The 23,374-nt window shown below is 51.0% G+C and overlaps 1 protein-coding gene and 1 pseudogene across 1 annotated transcript; one reads left to right on the top strand and one right to left on the bottom strand.

The window, feature by feature from the left end:
• Positions 1–441: 441 nt before the first annotated feature.
• On the top strand, positions 442–23,374 carry Dcaf4 (DDB1 and CUL4 associated factor 4). Its single transcript, XM_055593202.1, has 14 exons — positions 442–528; positions 7,624–7,720; positions 9,724–9,824; positions 10,144–10,301; positions 10,915–10,997; positions 12,497–12,599; positions 13,938–14,081; positions 15,496–15,545; positions 16,531–16,610; positions 18,317–18,415; positions 18,545–18,642; positions 19,881–20,054; positions 20,382–20,496; positions 22,349–23,374. The coding sequence occupies exons 2-14, from the start codon at positions 7,632–7,634 to the stop codon at positions 22,573–22,575; spliced, it is 1,521 nt and encodes a 506-aa protein (XP_055449177.1). The 5' UTR covers positions 442–528; positions 7,624–7,631; the 3' UTR covers positions 22,576–23,374.
• LOC129665890 (alpha-N-acetylgalactosaminide alpha-2,6-sialyltransferase 6-like) lies at positions 6,046–6,903 on the bottom strand (annotated as a pseudogene).

The raw sequence follows: 23,374 nt of genomic DNA, 5'->3' as shown, positions 1-23,374 counted from the left end.
GCGCACCCTAGATCACACAGCAAGTAGGGGACAAGCAGACCTGGTTCCGCTGCCACACACAAGCAGCAACCTCGTGCACCTGCAGTCAAAAAGACTCTCTACCTATTCTTTCTACTCTCTCCACAACACAACCATCTCTCCTCCTCCACATATCAATGTTATTTCGGGCCTACGTGTCGGCCCCAGGCGGAGAGAAACTTCCCGGGATACGGTCGGTCCGCAGCGGGAGAAGACGCCCAGGCGCAGGTAGCAGCGTGTAGCCCCGCCCTCAAGAGCTCCAGGTCCCGCCCCTAAGCGCGCCAGATCCACGCTCGCCGGGCTAGGAAGAAACCCCCCAAGACCCGCCCTCCGTAGAAGACCGCCCCCGCTGACAGAGACAGGCAGAAGCCTAATCCAATGAAAAGGAAGAGCCGGATCCTTTCGTCCTATGGGCTGCGACAACACGGAACAGGGGCTCTTTCCGGGTCCTTGCACGCGTCTCTTTAATCCAGCCGGACCGTGCTGGGACTGAGAGGACGGTCTGCGCAGGTAAGCCTGTTCCGACGCCGGCGCGCCCCTGGGCGCCGACGGAGGGTGCCGCTGTGCCCACGCTGAGGTCGGGGAAGGCCGGGCTAAGGGCAGGAGGAGTGAGCATGCCGTACACGGCCGGAGTGGGCGTGGGCCCGAGCCAGGCGGGTCCTCCGGGGGCCCCACGGTCACCTTGCAGCTGCCTCGGTGAAGTTCGGGCCGTGATGGGACGCTAGCCCAGGAGTACTTTTTGGCATAGATTTTGGGAGAGGGTCTTTTTTGTTTTTTGTTTTTTTTTTTTTTTAGTTTGTTTGTTTTTCGAGACAGTTTCTCTGCGTAGCCATGGTGGAAGAGATTCTTGTTTGTTTTTGTTTTAAAAGGGGTGTTTGGCTTGCCTATACGTGTGTACTGTGACCATGCCTGGTGGCCATAGAGGCCAGAAGAGGTCGGTCAGATGCTCTGGAAGAGTTACAGATGGTTGCGAGCCGCCTGGTTGGGGTCGCGAAGTAGAACCTGAGCGCCCTTAAACACACTGAGCCATCTACACTCACACACCCTTTTTTATAAGAGCTTTCGTTCTTAATTATATGTGTGAGTGTGTTTATTTACTTGTCTGTGGAAGGTCGAGAAGACCAAGCGCGTCAGACTCCTGAACGTGTAATTTGAGACGGGAGGTTGTGAGCTCCGGGGTAGGTGCTGAGTTTTGAACTCGGGTTCTCTGAAGAGCGGCACGTGCCCTTACCTGCTGAGCCATCTCTCTAAACCTAGTGGTGTCTTTCTCAAACACAGAGAGGTTAGGTGGTGGCTTGCCTGAGGTTTTGTGCAGGCTGGTATTTGGAAGAGTTAGTAAGCCGTGGTGTGGACCAGCCTCCATTCCCCACCACACCAAGTTGTGTGTTAGTGAGAATGGAACTCTTTCCACACTACTTGTTCAGAATCCGGGTGCATTTGTGGTCTCCCTAGGGACTTTGGCGAGCACGACACTCCTTCCACCTTGGATGTCCCACACACGAAGTCTTGTGTGTGGAACAGGGTGGTAAGAAGGAGAGAAAAACAATAACAACTAATGAGTCAGCTACCTGGAGAAGACAAAAACCCCACTGCCTGGCAATCCGGTTGTAAATAACAGTGGAAGTCCATTGAGGTCGTGTGCTGTGTGTGATTGAGCCTAGAAGTGGCAGGACGCTCTTGCATCTCCGTTGTGGCGTTGTCGGTCAGATGCTGTTAGCTCCGGAAGCCTCACTTCCCATGTTGTGAAGTGGGGTTTCACTTTATTTTTGTTGCGTGTGATGTGTTTGTGCAAATGTGTGTGTGGAGGGGCCAACTCTGTGGAGTTGCTTCTTCTGTGGATTTCAAGGATGGAATTTTAGGTGTGTGAGAGAGAGAGAACACGCTACTGTGTGTGGGTGCCCTCAGAGGCGGGAAGACTGAGGTGCAGGAGGTTGTGAGCCACCTGATAGTGGTTGCTAGGAACTAAACTCAGCAGCAAGTGCTCCTAACTGCTGAGCCATCTCTCCAGCCTCTTCTATTATTATTTTTTTTTTACACTGGACAGAATTCTTAATGAGCAATCTGCGTTTTCGCCGTTTCCCTCCTTTGTTTAATATTGAGGGTGGGAAACTTATTGAAAGGGCCATTCTGTCCTGGGTTTTTCCAACCGGCAGCATTAGCATTTTGCATCTTATTATGTCTTAGGAATCAGTCTTACTGAATTTTCCTGTGATTGCATTATTTCTCACTTTATTTATTTGATTTTTGTGTGGAAGTTAGAGGACAACCTGAGGGGTCATTTGTCACCTACTTTGTTTGAGACAGAGTCTCTTGTTCCATCTTAGTTCGTTAGGCTAGCTGGCCTCGGAGCTTATGAGTGAAGAGTCTCCTGCCTCCACCTCCCATGGAGTGAAACTGTGCTCTGGGAATTCCAGCTGGTATAAATGTCAAATGCTTGGCCCAAGAGCTGTCTCCCAGCCCTCACTGAGTAACACAGCATGCTGTTTTCTCGTACATCTGCAAGGCTGTGCAGCCATTGTTTCTGTGTAATTCCCTAGTGTTTTTATAATGACCCTCAAACCCCAGGTCCTCCAGCCAGGTTCTGGGGATAAAGTTGTAGAACAGTCCCAGGACCCCCAACTAAGATGTCCCCCCCCATGCTTGGAGTCTGTCCTTCGGTAACAGCGAGCCCAGAAGCCCTGAGCCACCCACCTGTATGTGCCATTGCTCGTGTTTCCAGTCCAGGGCCCTGGGATCTGCTGTTTCGTACACAGAGCCCCAATAAGCCCAAACCTTTTACCGGGCCCTGCGACTTGAAGAATATTGAGGCCGGGCCTGGAAAGGTCATGGAGGAACAAGCAGACCTTTACCAAGCCCCAGAAGTAAAGTGGGACCTGGGAAATTGCAAACAGACTGAGTTTGCCGGGTGGTCCCTAAGGCATGGGTGAGAGATGGGGAGCCAAACGGGCCGAACCTTTGAAAGCATTGTAAAAATGAAATGAGGTGACCTCCCCATCATGACACAGGCAGCAGAAAGCGGAGAAGCCCAAGCAGGTCCCCAGAGTGTAAAAAACATTGGTTGCTCTCCTGATAGTGGGCCTGTACCCCAGTTAGTATGGAATTCCAGGGGAACGTTTAGGGCCAGGCTGGCCTTGACCTCACTAACTCGTGATCCTTCAGCCTCCTACTCCCAAGTATTCTGATTACTAGCCTGGCCTGCCTGGCGTTGAGTATGTGTCTAGAACAGGGCAGGCCCCCACCTGGCAACCAAGGATCAACAGATGGCGAAGATCAGTTATACACGGGGGGAAAATACTAATTTTAAGCACATTTCTCCCCATTTTCATTTTTTTTATATCAAAATTACTTAGAATCTAGATCCTTCAATTGCACAGCTTCATAGTAGCTTATCTCGAAATGAAATGCTGCTGAAAGTAGCATTAATTAAAGGAAGCTCTGATGACTGGAAATACTATACTCCCCAGTGTTTTAATGCCCTTCATAGTGATGTGTGATCTTTTTCATTATTTAGGATTATGGACTTCAAGCTAGGTGTAGTGGTACATACCCATAAGCACAGCATGTTGGGGCAGGAAGAGTCATGTGTTTGATCTCCTTTAGTTTTGGTTCCTCTCCAGAGGCTGCATGCTTCCTGAGATCAGTTGTCAAAATCCTTTGTCTCCAGTTACTCACTTCCTGTTCCTGGTTCCTGTGCAGTCTACCTGTCATGGAGTTCCCTCCTAGCTTTTTCCACCTGAGGGCCTTCTCTCTAGTTGGTGAGAGAGTCTGTCCTGCCGCAGTGCCCTTAACCCTCTCTTTGCTCCCTTTCTGTCCCTCTCTGACAGGGGTAATGAGGTGTCTGCCCTAGCACCCGGAGGCTGAACCTGCCTCCAGCCTCTTCCTGCAGTCCCTTGTACCAAGGCTTCTCACATGTCCCCTCCGCCCGCTCCTCTACCCTGTCCACACAGGGGAGTCAGTCCTCGCTCTCCTGCTAGGATATGAGTGGTGTCATGAGGCGAGGGCCACAGCCCTGCCCGCTTCGCAGTGCCACGCCCAGTGCCTGATGCACATCAGGTGTTCTGTAAATATAGAATACTAAGGGAACACATCCAGTAGGTATTTTTGGTGTGGTCCTGGCAGTCCTGCACTTATTTGTAGACCAGGCTGGCCTCGAACTCACAGAGATCTGCTGCCTCTGCCTCCTGGGATCAAAGGTGTGTGCCGCCACCACCCAGCCCTCACAAACCGTTTTAAACCAGTGTTATGCTATTACAGTTTACATCCAATAGAATGCACTTTCACCTAGAACTTGTAATCCTCCCGCCCTACCCTCCCATGTGCTGGGCATCACCAGAGTGCCACCAGGCCATCCTTCCTTTTATTTATTTTCTGTGCGTGGGTGTTTTGTCTGCACACTGTGTAGTCAGTGCAGAAGAGGGCCTTGGCATGCATGTGGTAGTCAGAGGGCAACCTGGAGGAGCTGGAATTCAAGCTCCTCATGTTTGGTGAAGAGCATCCTTACCACCCACTCTGTGGTTTGTTTGTTTGTTTGTTTGTTTGTTTTGGAGGGGGTATTTGCATGTGAGTGCTGGTGCCTTCCAGAGCCAGAAGAAAGCCTTGGCTCCCCTGGAGTTGGAGTTAACAGGCCGTTATGAACCACCTAATGTGGTGGCTGGGACCCAAACTCAAGTCCTCTGTAAGAGCAGTGCACGCTCTCTTAACTGCGGAGTCGTCTCTCAGCTCCTTGTAGGGTTCTTTTGAGAGTCTAGGCAGCCTAGGCTGGCCTTAACTTAGTGACCTCACTGCCTGAACCTTCCAAGTGTAGGGTTTTGTTTGATTGCTTGTTTGTTTTTCTGGGGCTTAAGTGTGTTTATTTGTGTATAAATCATTGCAAAACCAGATCTAGGCCCATTACCTTAGTGTGCAAGGACCCACAGCTGGCCAGTCTCTCCCCACCCCCCAGTCCACAGCCTTCTTCTGGAAGCTCCCTTTCAGGCTTTGGAGGAATGGGTGTTACACACACCCCACTCAGCCCCAACCTTAATAAAGTGCTTGAACAAGGGGCAGAACACAGGTAACCTAGTCTCTCTATTCTCAACCCGAACTTGGGGAAGACACTTCTACCCAAAGCCCTCAGCATCTCCAGACAAAAGGCTGCATGGGCCCCTGGTGAGGCTGGGATACCCCATTCTCAGCCCCACAGGCTCCTTGGGCAAAGTGCTCTCCTGCCGGAGGGGAGGAAGAGACGCCTGGCTTTTTGTAGAGCTAGGCTGATGGCAGCTGGATGAACAGCTGAGAAAACAGCTTCATGTTTGTCTCACTTCTGTCAGAGCTCCCCAACCAAGAAGACATTGGCACAAAAATACCCTAAAGTTCCCAGAAGGAGGCGGGAAGGGTGCCCCAGGCTCCCCCACCGCCCAGGGAGGAATGGTAGCTGGGAGAATTTACACTTACGTATAGTGGAGAGTGAAGGTCTCTGTCTGCACGTGGGAATGTGATGTCATCACTGTACGCCAGAAGGAGAAGAGGGCTTGTCCCAGGTCACTCAGGAAGAAGCTGAGAACTGGACACCCGCCTCCTACCTCCTAGGCCACCCTACCATTTCTAGAACTGCACAGATTCTCTGGCCTGGCCTCCTGGCAGCTCTTACCCATACAGTGTCTCTGATTCTGGCAACTGTCCCCAGATCCTTGAGACAGGACCCCATCGCCCCAGCCAAGGAAGGAGTGATTTGGAGCCCATTCCTGGGGCTCTAAAGCAAGTCCTTATGGGAAAGGACATGTCCTAAGCTTCAGACTGATTCAGATAGATCCCTATAGCCTGATAGACTGTGCTCAGACCCTGACACTAGAAACCCCCACCCACACACCTGATTAAACCATACGGAATTCCAAATTCCTGACTGGCCAAGAGATCACCCTGGCCCTCATTGGCTGGAAGAAAAACCCCAGCCCTGATTTGATTGACCAGGGAAAAGATGGCCTTGGTCAAATGGTTGGGCCCAGAGCCACTTCGCCTGTGTCTGTCTGAGATCCCGGGATAGGATGGCTAGGTCCAGGAGAAGTGGGAGAAGGTGATGCCATAGAGCTGCTGGGCACAGAGTAAGAAGGCCCTTTTCTCAGTGATGAAGTAATGGTGGTTGCCCGCACGGCTATGCGCGTTCTGGATATAGGTGGTCCCCTGGGCTCACAGTAGTAGTATGGGCCTGCACTGCAGGTAGAGCCGCTGGCTGCCTAGTTGGGAGGAGCCATGCCACCCGTGCACATGGTCGCACAACTCCACCACACTCACCGTGGTAAATCAGCCTGTGCTCACCCAGGATTGCGACTTTTCCCTGTCCTTGCTCTTCTCCCCCGGAAGAGGTCGTCAAACTGCTGCATGCGGGTGGGAGGCCTCCGTGTTAGGGAGCAGGGAGGCCTGCCTGCTGGACGACATACAGGAGGCTGGCCTGCGCTTCTGCATCTTACCTTGTTTGAGGGGTCCCCAGAAGATGAACACTGTTTCGGGGGCCCAGTTGACAAATTCCTGGGGTTTCCACAGCACACAGAGCACACTAGAATGGACCACTTCCCAGAAGGTGGTTTTGTTGCCATTATCAGCCAAGTAGCAAGTAGTGATGGGAGCATCATTCATATAGATGGTGCACTCTGCCCGCTCAATCTCAGCACCGGGTTTGGTGCCCAGCAGGTAGCTGGCACTGGTGATGGTCACACACTAGTTGCACTGGGATGGCAGCATCTCATTGCCAAGGATAGGGAAGTAGGTGTTGGAGAAACTCCACTTGAGGTTAATAAGCCAACGTTTGGGGCCCCGCGGGGCGCTTTTGGAGCTGTAGAGGATTGGGATGGTGATGAGGGCAAAGAGGACCATGAATGTGCTGATTGCCACTCCTCTGCCAGGGAGCATGCGGCCTCCCGTATCCCTTCACATGGCACCAGGAGCTGATCTGCCAGGCTGCCCAGGCCCTGCCGCAGCTCCAACCCAAGGGATCCTAGTGCTGACTTTCACGGGCCCTCGCAGACCCGGCCCTCAAGTGTGGGTTTTGACCATTCAAAGCCAAGTACAAGAATGGGGCCTAAAGAAGACCCTTCCCCCCCACAGCTTTGACCAGTGAGGATCATTAGTTGCTACCTCAGCAAGAGCATTTTAGCAGAATGTTGGGGTTTAGAGAGGTGAAGACATTGAATTTGCATGTAGCTCACTCCTCGGTATGCCTCTACACCTTTGGATTGGAGGGGGAGCACCCACAAGTGAAAACACTGGTGTGCTCTCAGGGAGCCATTAAACAGAAACTGCGTGCGATGTCCCCACGGAAGGATGAAGCGGGGAAGGTTGTCTTGGAAAGGTGCGGAGACAGATGTTTACTTCTCCAAGACAAGAGTCAGAATTCACATGAGTGTTCGTGGAGAAGAGGCGGAAGGAGTTATGATTCCTGCATGGTCACGTCTCTTCTCTAGGACAGAGAATGACAATGTCCGTCAGTGGTGGAAAAGTGCTAGAAGCAGACGTTTTAGGGACGGGGTGGGCGGCAGCCTCACCGGGGACCCCCCGGGAGCCCGGTGGAGCTGCCAGGCGAGTGGGAGGGCACACAGCTGGGGCGTCTCACGTTCTGTGTTTCTCTTGTAGGGACGGCAATGGATAGGAGCACCAGGCAGGGTAGGAGAAGACGCGGGCGAGGCCACCAGCAGAGCCCTGCCCTCAGGCAGTGTGATTCTAGTGAGAGGCAAGTGTGCAGGTCTGGGGAGCCAGCTTTGCCTGGGGCCACTCTGGTGCTGCCCGGTGCTGCTGTGCCACAGGTGCGCCACCTCTCAGGATGAGTGGGCGATGGGGCCAGTAGGCTGGGGAAGCTTGACATGTTGCCATCAGCCCCCTGCCCTGGGGAGTGAGGGCAAAGGCACACGCGGCGTCCCAGTGACTGGCTTCTAACCACAATGTCAGCCATTAGGCGACCGTAGAGCTGTCTGCCACCAGTGGAGACTCGGGGCAGGCAAGAAAAGGTCTTTCTGGGAATTTTCTCTAGTGAGTTCTGGAAAAGGACTTACATAAATATGTCAGTTAACATATGTTGTTTATGCAGATACATGTAGTATGTAGGATAGCATATTTTCATAATATGTACACATCTTTGAGTGAACTGTGCGGGTCTTTTTTTTGTTGTTGGTTTTTTTTGGGGGGGGGGTTGGTATTGGAGGTTGCTCTCTATGTAACTCTTGACTGTCCTGGAACTCGCTATGTAGACCAGACTGGCCTCAAACTCATAGTGTGACACAGCTGCCCAACATACCAAGCCTTAATATACACAGAAGTGTACAAAGCAGAAAGCAGCGAATGCTGTGTGCCCAGTGTAAGCATTTACCACTTTATGTATGAAGGAAGCACAAACAGCCTTGTCTCAGCCCCAGCCCACACCCCGTCTCCACCAGGCCTCAGCTGAGGACTCCCAGGACTTCTGACAGTAGGAAGTCTTCATGTCACCCTCAGGTTTACTACACACGTGCCAATTTCTTACGTGTTGGTCCTCCTCATATGTATTTGGTGTGTGTGTGTGTACATGTGTTTATACCATGGTATACATGTAAAAGGGAGGGGACAAGTTTGCAGGGATCAACTCTTTCCTTTGCCATGTGAGTCCCAAGGACCAAACTTGGGTCATCAGGCTTGGCCACTTTTACCCACTTAGCTGACTTGCCAACCCAGCCCTTTTTTAAAGTAGATAAATTTAGGGGTGGTGAGATGACTCAGTGGATCCAGAGTCATGCTGCCATGATGTGAAGGAAAGAAGTGACTCCTTCAGACTGACCCCCACATGTATGTTTGTCCACACCCATACACAATTTAAAAAAAATTTTTTTTAAATTTCTAAATAAAAGATCATGATGTCATGTCCAGGTACTTCTCCAGAATAAATTAATACAAACAGCAACAAAACCCTTCAAAGACAATGGGAGAAAGGACAGAGCTGTAGCCCTGGTCCCCTCTGAAAGTGCTCTCTCTTATAAGCCACCCTGGCTTGACTGTATAACATCCTTTGATAGGCCACCCTGCCCTCGGAGCCCTCAGCACAGTGGGTCTCGTGGGTGTAAGTCTCCTTTTTGACCCGTACTGTCGAAAGGTCAGCACGGCACCCAATGTTGGTGTGCTTTCTTAAGCCCTGTTTTGGCAGAGTGGCCTGGAAACCTGCTGGGCACAGCCACCTTCCGGACTCTGTGTGGCAAGGATGGAGCAGCAGTCCTTGGATGAGAAAGACCAGTGTTTCTCACTGCAATTAATCCATCCTCCTGCTCACCAGAGATGGGCCGCCTCAGAAAGCTCTGGGCAGAAAGGGAGAGAAATCATTTTCCTACAGCTACGTATAGCATCAGTATGGATGACACGGGCTGTTCTTTCCCTCCCCAGACTAGCTTTGCAGACTCCCTTTTATTGTGTGAGCTGAGGATTCTCACCCTACGCTCCAGTCTGTGATTGCCACAGAGGCTGCTGGTGGCTTTACAAATGCAGTGTGTCAGCCGTGGCGCCACAACCTAATATCACCAAGGAAATGACCTCTGCTCACCGAATCTCAGCTTTTCCATCTGTAAGGTTGTCTAGCTAGATAAAATTTAAACTCTACTGCTGCTGAAGGCAATCAAGAATGGCGCTCACCTACTTGGCAGAGTAAACGCTGCTAATCGGACAGGGAGCCCAGCCTCTAACATTCTTATTGACAAAGACCTCTGGTGTCAACAGGTCCAGCACACGGTCATCACAGAGTACCCAACATTCTGGCCACCATGATGCTGAATCGTTGTCAACCTCGTCCAGCAGAGCTGGAGAGTCTTCCGTACCGGGTAAGCTGGGAGGGGCTCGTAGCTGGCCTGGAGGGAGGATAAAGCCCCATCCTGCCCTAGAGCAGGTGCTGAGTCTGCACTGAGCACCATCCCTTAGCCGGGGCTTACATGTGTTGCTTTGCTGGTTGGGGTGTGGAGAGCTCAGTCTTGACCTGAGGGAATTCTAGAGGCAAGCTGATTCACTGAAGGAAGGGACCAAGTGTTGGGAATAATGATTCTGGGGCAGCTGGTCGCTCAGCCGGCAGAAAGGACACATGGGCTCTTTATTATTGGGTGGCTCTGTGTTTTAATTTAGCTGGTTGAATTATTTTTCTTAAAGATCTTCCAGGCTTTTACTTCGACCCTGAAAAGAACCGCTACTTCCGTTTGCTCCCCGGTCATAACAACTGCAACCCCCTCACAAAGGAGAGCATCCGGCACAAGGAGATGGAGAGCCGAAGGCTGCAGCTGCTGCAGCAGGAAGACAAGCAGAAAAAGGTGGGCCTTCACCCTTGGCTGCCCAGTGGCCCCTACTCTGACAGCACCCATCTGCTGCTGTGGCCAGTCAGATGCCCTGTGACACTCAGTGAAATACGACAGACAGTGTGCTGTCAGATTTTCCCTGACAGGGAAATGATGAGGAAAAGAGCAGGCAAGAGGCCCCATTTCCCACTCTCTTTCTGCTTGCTGATGCCAGACCCAGGCATCTGGCCTTGTCCTGCCTACATCAGCCTGTGGCCTGTCACCGAGCCTAGCAGGTGGGGTACAGACTCCAGCAAACCCCCAGGAGTGCCTAAGAGGACGCCATCAAATTTTTTTTCATTGAATTTCTGTCCATTTAATACCTGTTTCTCTCATTGTGTGGAACTAAATACTTCTGTTACCCAAACCATAACACAAATACATCTCCAGTGGCTTTTTCTTTTTGTTTTTTGAGCAAGATTTCTTATAACTCATAAAAGTCTTGAGAGCATGCTGTGTGCAGGGATGGCTTTGAACTGGGGTGCAGGACTTCTCTCCCCAATGCTAGAATCCCAGATCTGTGCCAGCGTGATTGCCTTCACTGAGTCTTCCTGTGTTCTTTTGTTTTGTCTTGAATTCATAAACCAAGAAAATTACCAGAATGGGATTTAATGCATCTTCCATCCTACGAAAAAACCAGCTGGGTTTTCTCAACTTCACCAGTTATTGCCGGTAAGACAATACCTTATTTTGTCTTGAATATTCTTTCTTGTCCTTATTTCTGTAGTCTGCAGATGTAGTCAGGAGAGACCTTGTGCTACTCTCTGAGGGTCTGCCTTCAGTTTGCAGGCTGCCTTCCACATTTTTTAAAAAAAAGGTTTATTTATTTATTATGTATTCTGCCCGAATGTACACCTGCACACCGGAAGAGGACACCAGATCTCATAGATGGGTGTGAGCCACCGTGTGGTTACTGGGAATTGAACTTGGGACCTCTGGAAGAGTAGCCAGTGCTCTTAACCTCTGAGCCTTCTCTCCAGCCCCTCCACATCTTAAACAGCTTCAAGTAACTTGTTTCTCTCCTCCACAAGGAATGGAGACTCCTGGGACTCTAGTGGGAGAAAGGGGTTATGTAGACATTGCGTGGGACTCTGTGGTCCTCACAATAACTCCATTCCTGAGACCCCTTCCAGTGACACATACAGCATTAAGTGGACATGGACATTCTCAGCTTTGTCAGAAGGCCTGTGTCAGGGACCAGGGATGTAGCGCAGTATAGAGTAGTGCTTGCCTCACAAGCCTGATCCAAGCTCCAGCATTTCCAGAAGAAACTCTGCATAGGACTTTTGTGGCGTCTGTAATTCTCTAAGTTGTTCCCCCCTCCCATTTTCTAAAGAGGATATTGAGGTTCAGAGGGGAGTGACTTGCGCTACGGTGAAAAGAGAAGCTGGGTCAGTGTGACCGCAGCCCCTGACCCTAACCCTGCTTCCTCTACTTCCACTGGACCAGTGCCCGCCCCGGGAAAGGTTGGCTGTGCGGTACCCACTTCAGGGAAGAGCAGCTGTGGGGGTAGCACACAGCCTCCTGTGCCTCCCACCCAAGAAGAGCCTAAATAAGAGGACAAGCAGCTCTTGTGCTTAAACTGGAGAGGGAGCTGTGCTGTGGAGGAGGGAATGGGCAGGGAGGTGGGCGCTGTCCGTGCGGACTCCCGTAGTCCACCCCGTGCCCTTCATCTCTCAGGCACATTCTCTTCATCCCAGAGAAAGTCTGTCCTAGGTGACTGAAGCAAATCTCTCTTGAGTCTGTCTCTTTGACTTGGAGGAGAGCCACCCAGTGGTTCAGCATTGTGTCTGAGAACTGCTGTGGAGGTGGGTGTGGGAAAAGCAAACTCCTAGCTCTTTGCCTTGTTTGTTTGTTGTTTTGTTGAAACACGGTTTCTCTGTGTAGTTTTGGCCGGCCAGGACTCACTTTGTAGACCAAGATGGCCTCGAACTCACAGCAATCAGCCTGCCTCTGCCTCCCCGAGTGCTGGGATTCCAAGTATGTGCAGGTGTTTGCCTTTTTTTACGGTTGAAACGTGACCTCTTTGCCATGTTGCCCAGGCTGGCCTTGAACCTCTGAACTCAAGCCATCTTTCCACGGAGCTGGTTCTGCACACATGCCCCGCTGCATCAGCCTTGGGTGCCTGGCTGTGATGTCCATGCCCTCCCTGTTTCCGTTTCCCTCTGCAGTTTATCCCACGAGCTTCGGGTGAGCTGCATGGAGAGGAAGAAGGTAGAGATTCAGAGCTCAGATCCATCTGCTCTAGCAAGTGACCGCTTTAACTTCATCCTGGTGAGCATCTGTGGGTGTCCAGCGTGGCTGTCACGCCCGGCCTGATGCTAGTATTCACTAGGCCTAGCTAACAGAAGCCGATTGCTGTTGGCTTGGTGGGGTGGGATGGTGTGTGTATTTCCATCACTCACCCTTCATTCCTGTCCTGTGACATAAACCTGGGTGTAGCCACATGCTAAAAACAAAGTGTCTTGTCCCTGGCTGTGGGGCGGGCAGGTGAAAAGGTGCACACGGTGGGCAGTTATCCATGGGCCACCAGCTGCAGCACCAGAAGTTCCCTCGCTCCTGACCCTAGTGGCAGGGCCCTTCCTACTTCATCTGTAGGAAGTGGAAAAGTCTCTGTATTTACTGAAACCTGGGCTGGGACTCAAGACCAACTACGGGAGCCCCGGGTCGGTGAGACATTGTAAGGAGCCAAAGCATGCCCTGCACATGGCTAATCCACCCTCTCCATGGGCCTCCTGAGACTATGGCCTGCCGGGAAGGCCACATCTTTGCAGGAGTCAGGGAAAGCCTTGGAGACTGAAAGCCTTGACAGCAGAGCCTGTCCATGAGAGAAGTATTGGGGTCAGGCCCAGACTGCTGCTACAGCCCCTTCCCTGGCACTCGTGTGCCCTGGGCTGGCACAGTCTCCCCATCACAGCACTCCATGTGACTGGCTGGCTAGTACGGCCAGGAAACTGGGAAGGTGGCTTTCCACATTTGATTTTCAATTCTGGTAGGTTCATCCAGGCACATACCTCCTCAAATTTAGAGAGTAGGAGGAATTTCACTAGCACGAGAGTCTGTGTGCGCACAGACTTGTGTATAGGAACAGAACGTTACATAGGGAAAAAGATAAGAGTTTAGTTTAAAATAACAATGTTATGTTTTTGTTTGGAGCTCTCTAAGAGGGAGCTTATTGGGGTGTTTTGAAACAAGGGAACTGTCCCCCTCCCTGGCTAGCCTCCAACTCAGTCCTCCTGCCATAGTTAGCTTCCTGAGTGTTGGGATTACACACTGTGTTGTATTTTAAGTTAAACAGCAGAGTCTCACTACGGAGCTGGCCTAGAACTCACAGGGCTCTCCATGGTGTGGTCCTCTGGGCCACCATTGGGATCCTTCCAGGCTCAGTTCTGAGGTGGTCACTAAGAATGCCAGACTTCCTGGCCATGGCCTCTCTGCCATCTTCACCAGTGCCTCCGAAATGGCAGGGCAGACCCTGTGAGCTTGGCTGGAGATCACTCCACTGAGCAGGAGCTAAGTTAGGTCCCTGCCATGTTCCCTCATGGAGAGGAGCTGAGGCAGCTCGCTTAGCTCAGCCTGAGGGATCACATGCGGCCCGTTTCTTCCCTCCAGGCAGATACTAGCAGTGACCGCCTCTTCACAGTGAATGACGTCAAAATCGGAGGCTCCAAATATGGCATCATCAACCTGCAGGGTCTGAAGGCTCCCACGTTCAAGGTGCACATGCATGAAAACCTGTACTTCACCAACAGGAAGGTATGACCTGTCTCTCCGCCCTTCAGTCCTCTTGCCTTTGGGCCTAGGACACTGTTAGGTAGTTTGCTAAATTTAGAGAGGGAAAGGGAAAAGAGCTTTGTAAAGAACGCAGGAACCACTGTCTCACTTTTCCACGGGACAGATGGCTTGTTAGTTCCTGAGAGCCCTCAGGAGGAGGGCCCAGAGCTTTGTAACATTGGGAGAGAGGCTTAGCTTAGATGGGGTGGACTCAAGGCAGTGTGTGTTCACTGGCCATCAGGGCATTCTTTTCTGAAGGAACAGAATGGATCTGAAGGGGTGTGCTTCCCAGAATGTGGGCTGCAGTGATCACGGCCTGGATGGAGTCCTCCCCTGTGTGTCACAAAATGTCAGGCACTCTCTCCATCTAAGAACAGCCTTTACACTGCCTCTGCGACTTCCTCTTCAGGAGGGACATGAGCCGTAAGACTGAAAATGGCGTGGGGAGCCAAGTGTGGTAGCTATACTCCCACTCAGCACACAGGAGGCTGAGACTTGGGGTTTGCCGCTCGCTTAAGGTTAGCCTGAGCCATGAGGTGAGCCTCGCTGGTCTCAGGAGACAGGGAAAGGAAGAAAGGAAATAAAGAAACCCCTGGTGAGGCAAGATGCAGGACACCTTTGGTGAAGAGTTAGACTTGTCAGGCTGGAGAGAAGGCTCAGAGGTTAAGAATACTGTCTGCTCTTCCAAAGGTCCTGAGTTCAGTTCCCAGCAACCACATGGTGGCTCACAACCATCTATAATGGGATCTGATGTTCTCTTTTGGCATGCAGGCAGAATACTGTATAAATGAATGAATGGAATGAATGAGTGAATCTTTAAAAAAAAAGAGTTAGACTTGTCTCCTGACCCTGTAAAAATAGAGAACTCAGGTCTAGCTTGCGGGAAGAGGCCATTACTAGCTGCCTTGGCATGGGACCCATGCTGGTGTGCAGGGACTGCAGCCTGGAGTTTACTTCCTGTCCTCCTCAAGGGTCCACATGTCTGAGCAGGAAGCGCCAGTATCCTCAGAATGCTCCTTCCAGACCATTAAGAAAGAAATCACATGTCCGTTTCAGGGGTAATTTAGTGCTTGCCTGACTTGTTCAAAGCTTTGCACTCAGTCTCAGTACTGTGGGCGGCAGGGGCGGCATGTGTCTGGGCCCCTACAAGTCTTTTCTTCCTTTAATTTTAAGGGCCTCGTGTAGGTACGTGCCCACTCGTGCACATGCATCTGTGTGTGTCCAGAAGAGGGAGTTGGTTCTCCTGGCGCTAGGACCCAAAGTCAGGTCCTCTGTGAGAACAGCAAGTGCTGAGCCATCCCTCCAGCCCCGTAGCTGCCATTTTCTAGAAAAGCATTTTCCCATTGTTGTCCACGAGCAGCGGTCAAGCCAGTCTTTCTCTCCCCTTCCTCTCCAGGTGAACTCCGTGTGCTGGGCCTCACTCAGTCACTTGGATTCCCACATTCTGTATCCTTTCGCTGGCAGGCGAATGGGTTCAGTGGACAGCCGTTCTGGCGTGGACCTGAGCATCTGTGGACACAGCCAAGGGGTGGGCCGTTCTGCACCCGTCTCACCTTTTGGGAAAAGACTGCGCCTAAGTCCACAGCAGGGTGTCTCCACAGGCAGCTGAGGTCCAGAGGGGGCTGTTTCTGGATGACCATCAAGCTCCAGTGTGTCAGACATCTAGAACTTGATGTGTAATTGCTTGAGCTAGCACTGGGCCCTAGAAGTCTGCCTCCAGACCCCACCCACTGTGCCACTGACACACAGCTTCGGGCTCTTGAGACACCAGACAGACCCAGCATCCCTGCCGGGGGAGTCAGTGCACAGCCCTAAAAAAGTACCCGGCCATGAGGTGGAGGTGGAAACACTGAGAAGGCCGTGAGGGGGGGGCTCTTCATTTGACACTGAGACTAGATCTGAGGACCTGGGGCTGCAGAACTCACTGGGCTCTGCCTTCTCAGAACCAGCGGGGCTCTTCTCTAGGGACACCGCAGCCCACAGCGATGGTGCCTGGGCTTTCTGTTTAAAGTTTGTTTTACAACACATGTTCATGAACACACATGAACACTTGGTGTTAGTTCATTCCCGTAGCTGGTGAGTTCTTAAAGCCTGCGTGCTATCATGAACTTGAGGTTTAGCTCATCATGTGCTCAGGGAAATACACGTGTAGGCATGTTATACCATGGCCTCAACAGACTCGTCCTTGAAAACCTCAGTTCTCTGGTAGAAGACAGATTGCAAGGGACTAAGAGCTTTTAACTATGCCTGTGACATTATGTCCCTGAAGAAACTGCAACTGAATGTGCCAAGTCTAAAAAGTGTTATATCTGGACAGTGTTCTCTGCCCTACTTTGCGTTTTATGATTTCCTGAAGGATGCTAATGGCCATTCTTCTCCCAGAGGGTGGCCTTGTCTGTATCTGACTATCCTTAACAGGATTTTTTTCCAGGCTGTGCCTCATGGGCCTTGCGGAGACGCCGGGCTGCGCCACCCTCCTCCCAGCCTCACTGTTTGTCAGTAATCACCAAGGTAGGGAGTCCTTTCCTGGGTCTTGGAGAAATACAATACTTTGAGGGTGGGTCCTCTGGGTACCAGACGCTGGGCTGACCCCAGTCCAGCACATAGGGTGGCATAGGCGGCACTGAGGGAGCGTTCCCAGAGTCTGCCCCAGGATCTCTGCATTTTAGAGTTTGCAGCTTTTTAGAAACCCTTTAGGTGGGTTCAGCAGTCAGGGCAGAGTGCACATAACTAGCCGGTGCAAGACATCTAAACACTGGCTTGTGCTGCCTGTAGCAACCATGCAGAAGGCGCTGATCAAGCACCCCGGGGTGATCGGCATGCTGGCTGACTGCAAGCAATTCGCTCCTTCTGGCAGACTTCAGAGAAAGTCTGCTGTCTCTAGGCTTTCCGAGAGTTGGGGTCTGCCAGATGGGGTCAACTGCGACAGTGCAGACCCCGGCAGAGCGGCCTAAGGTACAGCTACTCCACTCCCACATTCAAGCATTGCTTGGCCCCCGGAAGATGGAGGCAGTGCCTACCTCAGTAGGTTCCTCGTGGAAGTAGATGAGGTGAACATTGCCCAACAACATGTGGGGCGTGTGTCGTACCACTTTACAGATAAGGAAACTGAGGTAAATAAAGAATTGGGGGCCAGGGCTGGAAAGATAGCTCAGAGGTTAAGAGCACTGTCTGCTCTTCCAGAGGTCCTGAGTTCAATTCCCAGAAACCACATGGTGGCTCACAACCATCTACAATGAGGTCTGGTGTCCTCTGCTGGTGTTTAGGCAGAACACTGTATACATAAATACATAAAAAAATTAAAGATTTACTTGTATATACATACTTGCATGTATGCCTGTATGACAGAAGAGAGCATTAGGTCCCATTAATGCTTGCAAGCTACCATTAGTGGACCTCTGGAAGAACAGTCAGTGCTCTTAACCTCTGACCATCTCTCCAGCCCTTAAATACATAAATCCTAAAAAAAAATAAGAATGGGTCAAAAATTAACCCACAAAACTAGGTTTTTTTTGTGTTAGAAATCTTGATATTAATTCTCCTTGGGAATGATACAAAGTGAGGATAGAAACTGGAAAGGGATGGGAGGGAGGCTTCCAGGATACTGGCACGCCGTATTTCTAACCCAAGTGGTGGGCACATGGCTGGCTTTACCCCTTGGCTGTGTTCTGTCAGTTCATCGTTTTCAGTGTTTGACTTGAACACACTTGGTGTTGGGGTCAGTATTGAAAGCACATTCCCATGACACCCCCAGCACCCCTGTAACAGCTGTGCACTGTGGATGCACAGTCTGGACTGTGAGCATGAGTTGTTTCTTGAGCAGACAGCTCAGCTAAGGCCTTCTCTAGTTACCACAAAATCCAGTACAGTTCTTGGTCCTAGAGTTCTGGGGGCTGGGAATTCCAGCAGCATGAGCCAACCTTTGGGGAGGGCCGCCCTTGACTGCTGAGATCAGGGATTGTCTTTCTCTTATAAGTCCACCATTGCCACTTTGGAGCCCCATCTGCACGACCTCATCAGATCCTAGTCACTTCCCAGAGTTCCTCAGCATAGGACTTGGGGTGGGTAATTGTTGCAGATATGAACTCTGGGAGACACCTAAACCACTGTGGCCTCTGAACAGCTTTTCCTGGATCTGGTGGTTTCTAGCCTGGCAACATGGAGGGAAGTTCCTGGGCCTAGAAGGCAGCCCTGTTTTACTTTGTTTCTCCTTTCAGGTACAGATCAGCCTGGCATGCTCTGCAGTTTCCGGATCCCTGGTGCCTGGTCCTGTGCCTGGTCCTTGAATGTCCAGGCAAATAACTGCTTCAGTACAGGTGAAACGTGGCTGCCTCCCTGGGTGCCAAGTACAGATTTCCACAGACCTGAAGGTCCCACCCAGCAGTTCCTTTCCCCCAGACTGCCAGCACCCCTGGTCTGAGGGACCCATTTCTTGTCTCCACCAGGTTTGTCTCGGAAGGTCCTGTTGACCAATGTGGTGACTGGACAGCGACAGTCGTATGGAACCAACAGTGACGTCTTGGCCCAGCAGTTTGCAGTCAAGGTCAGTCTGACTTGGAAGAGCGTAATAGAACAATGCCTAGAGTGGAATATTGGTGGGAGGGCTCTCCTGGTGTAGCATCTGGGCCACCACATGGGAAGGGTGTTACTGTTGGTTTTGCTGGTTGTTTAGTTTTGATTCGGATTTCTTGAGACAGTCTCATATGTAGCCACAGCTGGCCTGGAGCTCACTATGTAGGCCAGGCGGTCCTTGTATTCACAGAGGTCCCTCTGCCTCCGCCTCTGGGGAGTGCTGAGGTTAAAGGTGTGGTCCACCAGGCCCAGCTGCATCCATAGGCTGCTCTGAGAGTGGGTCTGAGCTGAGCAGACGTTGGCTGGTACAGAACTGCCTCCCAAGCTCTTCAGCCAGTTTTCCGTTTAAATGGGTCGTTAGCAGTTCTTGAATATTGGATCAGCCAGAAGGCGACATCATTTTTAAAATTCTAAGTTGGGGCTATGGATGTAGCTCACTGGTAGTATCTACCTAGCATTTCATCTTTAGAGAGATTAAAAAAAAAAAAAAAAAAGAATGTATAGCTCTAATACTAATTCAGAGCACTTAGCTGGTATCATATAAAACTTTCAAGGTATACATTTAAAATTAAATTGTCATCATTACTGTATTTCAAAGACTCACCTATAGAAAACGCTATCTTTCTGCCGGGCACAGTGGCTCCTGCACGCATGTAATGCTAGCCCTTGGGGAGATGGAGGCAGGTGCATCTCTGAGTTCGAGGCCAGCCCGGTTTAGAAAGTAGGTCCAGAACAGCCAAGGCAACACAGAGAAACCTTGTCTTTAAAAAAAAAAAAAAAAAAAAAAAAAAACTATCTTGGAGAGAGTTGGAGGAGGGAGTCAGCTGACCTGTGTTAGATAGGAGCAGAGCTGATGATTCAGACCTCCATCCACCTGTGATAAAACCGACACTTCACCCCAGCTGTCTGCCCTCACTACCAATTCATCACCCCAGATCGCACCAAAGCCTTCATGGATACAGGGAGACATCACTTGGGCCTTAGAAAAGATGCCTAAGTGGACAGTGGCCCTACCTCCAGGCACCTACGGGCTCACCACAGGCCACACTGGAGGAGACACAGGGTCTGCATCTTCTACCCTCTCACAAGAACTCAGCCTCCCTTCTGACTCCACCAAGACCCAAACTCCTACCAACCCTAATGGCAGGACACACCCTCCCAGCCTTAAGGACAGGTGGTAAAAACTGGGCGCCACCCCTTTCTCTACAGACTCCTTTGCTGTTTAATGGCTGTCGTTCTGGGGAGATCTTTGCCATTGACCTGCGTTCTCCAAGTCAAGCCAAGGGGTGGAAGGCCACCCACGTTTTCCATGACTCAGCAGTAACCTCTGTGCGGATTCTCAAGGAGGAGCAGTATGTGCTGGCATCAGACATGGCTGGGAAGGTAGGAGATACCGACCTCAGACCCCAGGATGGCAAGGTGCAGACGGTACCACACAGGGGAATCTTGTCAGAGACCCTGATACCGAAACACCAGGGTGTGGGCTATCCTGGAGCTCCTTTGTTGCTCCACATGAGCTTAACCCTACCTAGATTCAAGTGCAGAAGGGCCTGTGGTTCTGTGATTCTGATGCACTCAGGCCTTAGGAGTTAGAGACATCAGTCTTCAGACTATGAAAAGGCCACTGAGACCACCTCACCCTTCCAGCACCGTACTCGGTAGTCATCCTGTGCTTGCTAGGCGAGTAATCCTTTTTGTTTCTTCCTACAGATCAAGCTGTGGGACCTGAGGGCCACTAAGTGTGTGACACAGTATGAAGGTCACGTGAATGAGTACGCCTACCTGCCCCTGCATATGCATGAGGAAGAGGGGATCCTGGTGGCAGGTGTGTAGGGAAGGGGAGAGCCCATCCATCAAGGGCTTCCTATGGGGTCTCACATATCTTAAAGAGGCGGAGCAAGGGAGTGGTGAGCAATGGGAACTACAGAAAACTGAGATAGCAACCAGCGGGCCTCTCTGAGTCACAGGATTCCATCAGAATCTATCTTGCCTAAAAGCTATCCATTCTACTCACATCCCCTTAAGGGGATGCCAGAAATAAAGGGTACCTATAGTGCTTGGATCCTGGCCCTTTAACATACCCATAATCTACCAAGAAGGGGCAGCTATCCGGCTGTGAAGCCCTGAAAGGGCTGAACTGACTATAGATGGTACTATTTCCAGGCCACAACACAAAATCTGCCTTTCTACATACAGAACAGTCGACCTTTGGTGTGTTCTCAGGCTTTCCAAAGCATCACGTGTGCTAACGTTCCCTGGTAAAATTCCTGGGGGCTAAGCAGCATCACTGTGCTAGGACTTACTTAGGTCCACTTGCCATATTTATCCACACCAGCACTGGGCTTCATCCTAAAATGGTATCCCTCAAGTCTTCATGTCAGCAGTTGCCATGTGCTGACCAGTAGACTAAAGATTAGCCTTGCCTGAGAGGGTGTCTGCCTGGCTGCAGCAGTGAGCCACAACCCCAAGTCCATCATCTGCCAAGGCACCACCGTGGGCCGAGAGTCAGTGAGTGGCCCTTTCAGGTGTGACTGCCGCCCCCACAGATCTGTCCAGAAGCACGCAGCTTCCGGGCTGCCTTAGCCCACAGTGTCTGGTGCCACATTACTCCCAACTTGGAGCCCTGCAGACTTCAACAAGTTCTTCAGCCAGAGTGGCTGTCATCTGCTCTGTTAGGATGTAACAGAGTTGAGAGGCCCTCCTGGCTTGTATTTGTCCTGAAAAGGAACCCGGCTGCCTGGCATCTAGATCAGGCGGGTGGGGCGCCCACTGAGAAGAATGAGCCTGGTGCTGGCTGAGCCACTGCTGTGCCACAGCCAGCCGGTCCATGCTTGTCACTTTGAACACCTGCAGCTAGTTACAGTCCTGGAACGACAGACCAACTCCTGGTCTGAGTTTTAAGAAATATATTAGCAATACCTTCCTCCCATGCAATGGTTCTCAACCTTCCTAATGCCGTGACCCTTTAACATAGTTCCTCATGTTTGCTGTCCCCAACCATAAAATTATTTTCTTTGTTACTTCCTAACTGTAATTTTACTACTGTTACAAATCGTAATGATCTGTGTTGTTTTGTTTTTTAATATTTTTGTTTTTTTGAAGCAGGGTTTCTCTGTGGAACCTTGGCTGTCCTGGAACTCACTTTGTAGACCAGGCTGGCCCTGGACTCAGAGATCCGCCTGCCTCTGCCTCCCAAGTGCTGGGATTAACAATCTCTGTTTTTTGGTTGGTTGGTTGGTTTTTTAAGATTTATTTATTACATGTACAGTATTCTGCCTACATGCACACCTGCAGGCCAGAAGAGGGCACCAGATCTCATTATAGATGGTTAGGAGCCACCATGTGGTTGCTGGGAATTGAACTCAGGACCTCTGGAAGAGCAGCCAGTGTTCTTAACCTCTGAGCCATCTCTCCAGCCCAATATCTGTGTTTTCTGATGGTCTCAGGCGACCCCAGGGAAGAGTCGTTGAACCCCCTCCCCCCAACAAAGGGGTCCCGATTCACTGGTTAAGAGCTACTGCACCCGTGTGTGTGTGTGTGTGTGTGTGTGTGCGTGCGTGTTTGGGCTTAGTATAATTACATTCACTCCTGAGAGAGCCTGAGAAGCTGAGCCTACATACCACAACTTTCTTTTCCTTCTCTGTCTAACCTGCTGCATTGTCTTCCCTCTTTCTTAGTGGGCCAAGACTGCTACACAAGAATCTGGAGCCTCCACGATGCCCAGCTGCTCAGAACCATCCCTTCGCCATACCCGACCTCCAAGGCCAACATTCCCAGTGTGGCCTTCTCTCCTCGGCTTGGGGGCCCCCAGGGAGCCCCAGGGCTGCTCATGGCTGTCCAGCAGGACCTTTACTGTTTCTCCTACAGCTCATTCTGTCCAGGCAATCTGGAGGAGGGCAGGTAGGAGTGGCTGGCACATTCTGTCTACCTCTAATGAGGACATTTTAAGTGGTGCTTGATGAGTTCAGATGGAGTCCTTCAGCTTCGGAGGTCACAATGCAAAGTGGCTGACGTGGGCGGCTGGAGAGATGACTCGGTGGTTAAGCTTTGGCTGCTCTTCTGGAGGACCCAGACTCGACTCCCATCACCCATATGGCAGCTCACAACCATCTCAAACTACAGTTTCTCAAACTACAGCCCTCTTCCGGCCTCTTTGATACCAGGCATATATGTGGCACAGATAGAACATGCAGGCAAAACACTCACAAATAAAAAGTGAATTTTTTTCAAAGTTTATGTGAAATAACGAGTAAAAGCGCAGTTAAATTGTGGGCTCAGAGCATGAAAGGCCTCCTACTGAGTTCCATCGCCATTTCCCTCCATTATTGTCAGAGCAGACTGGAATGAAGAACGGCTGCTCTCAAGAGGAACTGTGCGGTGGTGAGACCGCCTGAGTTGGCGCCGCAGTCCCAGGAAGCGCACCGTGTGCCCTCAAGAAAGGCAGATAGGATGCAGGCCATGGCTTTGTGTCTGAGGATTCAGGGCCAGGTCTGACGCCATTATACACAAGCAGCCTTCTCCAACAATAGCAATAGGTCCCAGATTCCTCAGTTACCTCACACAGCTATTGGGAGGGAAGATGGATCTTTGCCAGTGGCAAGGTCAAAAGAATTTGGCTTTGCCTTTTCATAATCTTGGAGCTGAGTTCTTGAAATATTTATAGTGTTAAGAAGCCTGCTAAGCAATAAAGCAAACAGCGTGTG

Source organism: Psammomys obesus, unplaced genomic scaffold (genome assembly GCF_907164565.1).
Source record: "Psammomys obesus unplaced genomic scaffold, mPsaObe1.curated_primary_1811, whole genome shotgun sequence".
Taxonomy (NCBI): Eukaryota; Metazoa; Chordata; class Mammalia; order Rodentia; family Muridae; genus Psammomys; species Psammomys obesus.
Note: the sequence above shows the minus strand (reverse complement) of the source record. Positions and strands in the feature narration are given on the sequence as shown.